Raw genomic sequence first — 8620 nt, forward strand, 5'->3', positions numbered from 1 at the left:
AAAGAGAATCCTTAAGTATTTGAAGGGTACAACTAATGTTGGTTTGTGGTATCCAAAAGGAGTATCATTGAGTCTAATTGGCTACTCAGATTCAGATTTTGCTGGGTGCAGGCTAGACAGAAAGAGCACAAGTGGAACATGTCACTTGTTAGGTAGTGCACTTGTTTCATGGCATAGCAAAAAGCAAGCTTGTGTTGCTTTAAGTACAGCTGAAGCTGAGTATATAGCAGCTGGAAGTTGTTGTGCTCAAATCCTTTGGATGAAGCAACAATTAAGAGACTATGGAATTGAGTTGAACAAGATTCCTTTGAGGTGTGATAACACGAGTGCAATAAATCTGACCAAAAATCTAATTTTGCACTCTAGGACTAAGCATATTGAGATAAGACACCACTTTTTGAGAGATCATGTTCAAAGGAATGATTGTGTTGTGGAGTTTGTAGAGACAACCAAACAACTAGCTGATATTTTCACAAAACCTCTACCTAGAGAGAGGTTCAATCAATTGAGAATTGAGTTGGGAATAATTAGTGAAACAAGTTTGAATTGATTATGTTGTGAGAATGAATACAAGAGATGTGTGGAAGATAATATTTGGAAGTTGCAAACAAGACTTGGTGAAATTTGAGAAGTTAAAATTTTCAGTGAAACAAATCATCACTGGAATAATCGATTATCTTAAGATATAATCGATTATCTTAAGATATAATCGATTATCTTAAAGTGACTCATGAAAATAATCGCTTATCTGAGGAAATAATCGATTATCTGGAACATGAAGAATTCCAAGAGTTTCAGAAATAATCGATTATTTGGGTAATAATCGATTATCTGGTAAGCAAGAAACTCAAAAGTCACTGGAATAATTGATTATTTGGGTAATAATCGATTATTTGATAAGAAGAAACTCAAAGGTCACTGAAATAATCGATTATTCTGTAAATAATCGATTATCTAGGGAGTATAAGGAAAATGAACCCTCTGTAATAATCGATTATCCTTAAAATAATCGATTATCCATATCAGAAAGTGGTTTAAACTGAGTTTACTGATGCAAATAATCGATTATTTGCACAACTAATCGATTATTTGGGCGTTTTTTTTTAATTTTCCTAAAACGGTTAACTCCGCGCCAAACCTTAAAACCACCCATTTTCTCTATACCCAGAACGTGTTAGGACCTCAAAACATCCCACAACCTCTGTTTTCTCTCATTCTCTCATTTTTCCCAAACCCTCAAAACCCTAACTCTCTCAAAACCTCTCAAATCCTTCATCTTCTTCATTTCTCTCTAAGACCCAACCATGGCATCTTCCTCCAAGAGACCCAAGAAGCTGGAAGTGAGGGGGAGCAAGCGCCCTCTTCCCTCGGAGCAACTCATCTCGAAGTGGTTCGCCGATGAGAAGGCCCAAGAATACTATTTCGAATGGTATGCCGGTCGGAGAATCATCCCTCCAAAGACCCTAAAGCTTGATTGGTTCAAGAATGAGGGGTTTAGCTTTCCAACCCTCCTGGAGTACCAAGAGTTGAAGGCGTTTCTCGAGATGGACGGACCCTATTATCCGGAGCTCATCCGATTATTCCTCTGTTTTGCTACCACTAATAATGGGGTTATGCAATCGGTGGTTAAGGGGAAGTTAATCAGGCTGGACGGACCCACATTGAGAGCTGCTGCGGGTCTGAGCGGAACTGGAGCAGAGAAACCCCAGCCATTCAACTTTGGAGATTTTGAAGAACTGATCACATTCCGGGATTGTCAACGGAACCCATCCAACACAAACTATGAAAAGTTCTTGGCGGGAGGTATGAAAAAGAACTCTCGCTTGATTTCCTTCATTATTGCCTGGATGTTAAAACCTAGGTTGCACAACCATGCTCAGATGTCTCGGGATGACATTTTGTTAATGCATGTAATTAAGAAGAAAATTAAGATTGATTGGGTGGCGGTTGTGAATGACTGTATTTGGAAGGCAAGGAGAAAGGAAGACGGTCCAATTCCTTATGCTTTGCTTCTGTCAAAATTTTTTGAGATTGCTGGTGTAGATTTAACAGGTGAAAGAAAGATTGTTCTGCACGCATCGAACAAAATAGAGAAGTCTTCTTTGCATCATATGGGGATGCTAAAGCAAGAAGACAAGTGGGTGTTTAAAGGAGATGTTCCTCCTACCCCGGAGCCAGCTACAGATGAGGACGGTGTGCCTTCTCATGATGAGGATCAGCCACCACAGGTGGAAGCTGAGCCTGGAGAAGCTGAGCCGGAACTAAAGCCGTTCTCACCTTTTGAGCAGATCATGATTAACAAGATTGATGCTGTTATGGACATGTCAAGGAGACATGAGACTTTGTTTTCTGGTTTTCTTGACAGGTTTGATGATCTGGATCGCGAAGTTAGAATCATCAAGACACAGCTTGGTATTCCGGATGATGAGGAGTGATTTCTGTTTTTGTTTAGTTTTTAAATTTACGTTTGGAACAATTTATAAGTTCAATTGGGTTGTAATGATTTTAATTCCTGAACAAGTTTATTGTTTTTGATGTTTGAACAATTTAAGTTTGATGAATTTGAAGTTTGGTTTGCTTATGTGATTGGCTTGATTTTGATTCCAAAGGTTATTTTGGAATTCTGGTGCACAATGCTCTGTTTTTGGCGAGCATATATGTTGCAATGTGATTATTTGAAATACTCTGTTTTTGTACTGAGATAATGGATATCTTGACTTGATTTGATTTGGTTTGTGGTATGGTGCACAATTGGCATCACACATTGGTTTATTTTGGTTTGAAGTATGGTTGAGTAATGAGCAACTGATTTGGTTTGAGCTGCTGAAAAATTCTATACATGGCTTATAATTGTTAACCTTGGCTTACTTTGTTTTTGATAATGCCAAAGGGGGAGAAATGGTATTGTGTGTTGAGTTTTTGTTGCAGGTATTGAGCTTTGTGCAGGTATTGTGCTTTGTGTGTGTGTGTGTTGTACAGGTTTTGGTTCATGACACAATAAGAAGCAGGCAAAAAGTGCATTATGGATTGATATCATTGTCCGTGGGTTGTCATGGGTTGTCATCATCAAAAAGGGGGAGATTGTTGAGCTTAGGAGAGCTGAAAAAGAGTTTTGATGATCACAACAGCCGGAGACAACAAGTGTGCAACAACAACATTGAACACAAAAACAAAGTCAAGGAAGTTCAAGAAAAATGCTTTGAAGTATAGCTATGTAATAGTGTTTAGGAAATAAAGTGTTAAAAGAATTGTTATATTTGTGCTTGTGTGTGTGCTTTGTGCATTAAGCAAATCTTGTCTAAAATCAAGTAGGGAGTAGATGATGATGAGTTGAGAACATTGGAAAATTATTTTGAGACTTAAAATGAAGTTTTAAGAACTGACTCAAAATAATCGATTATTGTTAAATATAATCGATTATTTCAGCAAATGGGCTAAATGGGATGCCTTGCTGTAATAATCGATTATTTGCCAAAATAATCGATTATTTCAGAAACAACTCTCTGGAATAATCGATTATCCAGCTAAATAATCGATTAAATTGTTCTTGGTTGATTTCCAGAAATCTGAAGAACAAAATAATCGATTATTCTTTAAAATAATCGATTATCTGGGTTTGAACTTTTATAAATAGACTTGAACTATTTTGAAACATAAGACAATTGAGTGAGAACTGATAATCAACTTCTAAAAGCACTTTAGAGAGTCTGTGTGACATCTTGGAAAGGTTTCTTTGTGAAATTCCAAGAAGAAAAACATTTGTGAAAGAACTTGTGAAAATCATCATCATCATCATACTCTTGAAAGAGAAGGACAAAGAATTGTTCAAGAATTCCAGGTGAATTCGTTTCATTTTTGTTTCTTTGTGAATCTTTGTGGAAAATCTTGAGAAGGGTTTCTCAAGTGATTAAGGTTCTTGTAGTGGGATCTACAAGGGGTACTTTCTTGGGGTCAAGAAAGTGATTATCTTTTAGTAGTGAAGTATATGCATGTGTGTTTGCTTGTAAACCTTCTTGCTTAAAGATCGTGGAAAAATCTTAATCAGGTGGTGATTAAGGACTGGATGTAGGTCACATGTGGAGTGGCTGAACCAGTATAAAAGACTTGTGCAATCTTCTTCAACCTTATCTTTTGTTTTGTAATTTCTTGATTGAGTTTTAAGGAAGATAAAATTTGATTAACAAGTGAATGTAATTCTTGATGTTTTAAATCTGTAAATTGAACATTGTTGATGAACCTCATGATGTTGTAATCAAGTTAGCATATTGCATTCATATTATCATAACAAGTCTTGAGAAGTGCTTCAAGTGAGAATTCTGTCATAGAAAAGTTTGTAATTGAAAGTGAAGATCCAAAAACTCTGATAAATTTTTAAAGGGTCATTGAATCCAATTCACCCCCCCTCTTGGATTTGGCCATTCTTTTCTAACAATGCGGAGAACAAATTTGAATGTTCGTGAAGCTTTTGGAGCTGCATGAAAGAAAGAAAGAAGATTGGATAAGAATATCCACTTCTATATGAATATCCACTTATAAGTATCAAGTACATTCATTCATGGCTATTTTCATAGTGGCATCAGATGCTTTAGATAGTTTTTTTTTATGCAATAATATTTCCACATCTCGTGCAACACATTGATACTTCATTTTCAATCATTTCCTATTGGATTTGCAGGTGCTTTGCATTGATTATGTGGGCTGGACTTAGTTACTTCTATACCTGGAAATGGACTTTAATTATATACCTTCTTTTTTGTCTATATAAATAATATCATTATTGGAGAAGATTCTAATATATAAATAATATCATTATTGGAGAAAATTCTTAGAATTCTTAGAAGCATGTATAACTCTGCACTTAGTTTATTGTAGTAATCAAATTACCAAATCTCCTTGCAAATTAATAATGATATTTTGTTATAATCTTACTGCAAAAGTATAAGTTGCTAATATATTTCTCAGCTATATAGCAGTTTTTGACAATTTTCTCCTTTTGTGCAGGGGATTTTAACTTGAACAATTTTGAAGATGGAGTTTTATCATTTGTTTTTATGATTGAACAATTTTTGTTGAGCAGTTAAACAATAGTACGTACCAAATATAATAATTTTCTTATGTTTTATATATTCTTCTCGTGCCTATCATGTGTATGAGGATGTGCAAGGGATCAAAGACACCTTTTCAATTGTGAAAGGTGTGTTGTTGGATGCTGAGGAGAAGAGGGAGCAGAAGCATGGGTTGCGTGAATGGCTCAGGCAGATTCAAAACGTATGCTTAGATGCTGAAGATATATTGGATGGATTTCAGTGCCAAAACTTAAGAAAGCAAGTTGTCAAAGCTTCAGGCAACACCAGAATGAATGTAGGCCACTTCTTTTCTTCCTCTAATTCTCTTCTTTTACGTTTTAAGATGGCTCGTCAAATCAAATATATTAGGAATAGATTGGATAAGATAGCAGCTGATGGCAACAATTAAAGAACTAGCTATACCAAGTATCTAGGCTACTTGGAAAAATAAACATTAAAGAAGCTCATTGGCATATATGTTGCAGAAACTAACTCAAACAAAACAAAAGGGACTACTACTTGTTGGATTCTCTTTTCAGTATCATTTTGATGTACACATTGGCATCAATTGATCCCTGTTTCCAACTTCACATAATGGTTTTGGGTTATTGTGATTGTTGTTGTAAACCGATTCAACTTCAAGAAGGTTTCCCTTTCATTCTTTCCTTTGTTAATTTGATTGAAGGAATCTCAATTTATTGGTATCACATGATATTCGGTAAATACATGGTACTAAGGACTTGATTTTTTATTAAGCAATATTTGAGTTTTGTTGGAATTGAAACTCTTGCTTAGTGGGTACCTTGAATATCTGTTTGCATATAACGCCTAAACCTTGAATGACGCCTATATTATAATAATTTCTTTTTTCTGTTATGCTGTAGCAAAAAGAAATATCTTTTTGGCAGCCAATGATATGCTTCTATTCATGCTGAAATGGTACGAGAAGTTTCCTTCTTACAGATCAAGGGAGCTGTTTCTTACTGGAGAAAGCTCTGCAGGTTAAAAAAATAATGATCTTATCCCAATTTTAATGATTTTATTTGTTGAATTGAAATTCCCAAAACTTGGTCTCGAGTTCCAAAATATTCTATATAATATAAGCTGACGTTATTTAGTTAAGATCAAAGCTTTTATTCTATTATTTTATGCACATGCAGATAACTTGCATCATCATTCTTAGCAGGGGACATGCTATGAAATTATTGCCCCAGTTTACTTTACTTTTCTTTTCCCTTTGGAAGTGTTTTTTATCAAATTATAATGATAATATATTTTTGTTTATTACTAACATTTAAATGTTGTACAGGACATTATATACCACAGTTAGCTAATGCTATTTTGGACCACAATGCTAATTCAGCTGGTTTCAAATTCAATATTAAAGGAGTTGCTGTAAGATCCCTTTCATGTGATATCTTTTTGGCATTATTTTACTCATTTATTTTTGCGTTGCTTTTAGACTAGTCTCTGTTATCGTACCGCTAATATTTCAATTTGAAAGGTATTTTTCCTTGGCTTTCATTTGTTAGATTGGAAACCCACTTCTGAAACTTGATCGTGATGCACAAGCAACTTATGAATACTTCTGGTCACATGGAATGATTTCCGATGAAGCTGGCCTTGCCATTACGAATGATTGCGATTTTGATGATTATGTTTTTTCAAGTACACAACATAATGTGTCTAAATCATGCAACAAAGCATTAAACAAAGCAGAAAAAATTGTTGGCGATTATATAAACAACTATTATGTGATTCTGGATGTTTGTTATCCATCCATAGTTGAACAAGAACTAAGATTGAAAAAGATGGTACTATGCCCCTTTCATTTCTGTTCTATGAATATTTTAAAATGTTTTTTTAATAAAATTATAAACTAATTAATTTGGTTACTATAATGCAGGCTACGAAAATAAGCATAGGTGTAGATGTCTGCATGGATTATGAAAGTTTTTATTTCAACCTCCCCGAGGTTCAGAAGGCTCTGCATGCAAACCGTACCAATCTTCCGTACCAATGGAATATGTGCAGTGGGTAAGTGATTCATATTTTGGTGTTCTTACTGTATGACATGGCACTACTATCATGTGCCTATGTTGGAACTGGAAATGTTCTCAAAGTATTTATGAAGCTTCTTTTTAAAGAAACCTCTGCTACATTCATCTATGTATATTATTTATTATGCAGCCTTTTATGTTTATAATTATTGATATTCTTCCTTGCAGGTTCAAAATCTCTTGGATTATTGTTCACAACATCTTGATAAAGGTGAGACTCACCAAGTCCTGCAGTGCTTGGAATTGCTGTGGTAGCTATGGATGAAGATTTAGGACTTTACATCTTCTATAGTATGGACTGAAGTTGTTTGATGATTCTTTACAAACATTATGTAGGTTCTTGGAAACAAGTATCAAAGAAACTTGCTTGAAGTAATAGATGTTAAGCACTAAAACTTTCATTTTATAGTGATTATAAGGTGCACGCATTTGTATGGCAGAGGTATAATACTCTGAACTCATGTTCTAAGTTAAAACTTGTTTTCAATATCAATGGGTGATAAATTTGATCGGTCTTGTCAAGTACTTTATCGGGACAATATATAGTTTCCCAAATGCATTTTTTTTACGATTTAAAACTGTCAAAGTGTAAATAAGTAAAAAAAAAACAATTTTCTCGCGGTTTAAAACCCCCAAAAATGTTGAATCAAGCAAAATTTAGATGAATTTTGTAGCGGTCTTAAACCGCCAGAAACTGTAAAACAAGTAACATTAAAATGCATTTTCTGGCGGTTTTAAACCGCCACAAGGTAATTGAATTTTCTGGCGCTCAAAACTAGCGTTTACAAAATATCCGCCACAAACGATTTTTGGCGACCGTGGATCCGGCGGTTATTTGTGACGCCGGTAATGCGATTTGTGGCGGTTTTTAACCGCCAGAAACTACCAAAATAACCGCCACAAATCGCACATTTTTTTGTAGTGTACCGGAGATCAGTCGTAGGGGACGATCTGCTGGGCAAGATCGGTGAGCCTCCATCGCTGGGTACGCTTGCTGTTCCAAGGTGGGGGTGGTACCTGCAAAAGAGACTCCGATGCTAAAGTTAGTGTTTGTGGGTGTATGAGTCTCGTATAAGTAATGCACGTACCTTTGTGTGTATTAGGGTTTTGTTGGGCCTTGGGCTCGAGATCAGTTTATGACCTAATTGGATAGCGAGTCGATGTCGCCTAGCGCGTGTCCGAGGTCACTCCGCGCTGTGATGCCGAGCTCGAGCTCGGCATAGCTGTACGGATAGTACACTAGCCCCCCGAGCTCCGAAGACCGTAGGTCAAGGAGTTAAGACCGAGCTCGACAAGGGGTCGTGACTTTTCGCATACGCCTATTTGTCATGACGCCATGTGTCATAACCGTCACCTCGTTCCCATAACGCGTGGGCGGCGCGGTGACAAGATTGTGTTTTTATTTGTTTGATGACGTGGCCTCTTTGGGCCGATGTGGTGTTCCGATGTCCATGTTTCATGGTCGAGCTGAGGAGCTCGACAATAATGAGCTTA

General features: G+C 36.1%; 1 protein-coding gene across 1 annotated transcript; it reads left to right on the forward strand.

Moving 5' to 3' along the window:
- Positions 1-6329: 6329 nt before the first annotated feature.
- LOC145950375 (serine carboxypeptidase-like 42) lies at positions 6330-7497 on the forward strand. Its single transcript, XM_083061465.1, has 5 exons — positions 6330-6461; positions 6599-6880; positions 6973-7103; positions 7295-7377; positions 7463-7497. Exons 1-5 carry the CDS (start codon positions 6330-6332, stop codon positions 7495-7497), a joined length of 663 nt encoding a protein of 220 aa, XP_082917591.1.
- Positions 7498-8620: the final 1123 nt, after the last annotated feature.

The sequence above is a fragment of the Cajanus cajan genome, chromosome 8, assembly GCF_000230855.2.
Source record: "Cajanus cajan strain Asha chromosome 8, NIPB_CcT2T_4, whole genome shotgun sequence".
Lineage (NCBI taxonomy): Eukaryota > Viridiplantae > Streptophyta > Magnoliopsida > Fabales > Fabaceae > Cajanus > Cajanus cajan.

What these genes read in the sequence shown, in the direction of transcription:
- LOC145950375 (XM_083061465.1), top strand. Translation starts at nt 6,330, where the DNA reads ATGATAATATATTTTTGTTTATTACTAACATTTAAATGTTGTACAGGA. An exon ending in CAATGGAATATGTGCAGTGG is followed by an intron (nt 7,104 to 7,294) that starts GTAAGTGATTCA and finishes TCTTCCTTGCAG; the next exon opens with GTTCAAAATCTCTTGGATTA. An exon ending in CAGTGCTTGGAATTGCTGTG is followed by an intron (nt 7,378 to 7,462) that starts GTAGCTATGGAT and finishes AACATTATGTAG; the next exon opens with GTTCTTGGAAACAAGTATCA.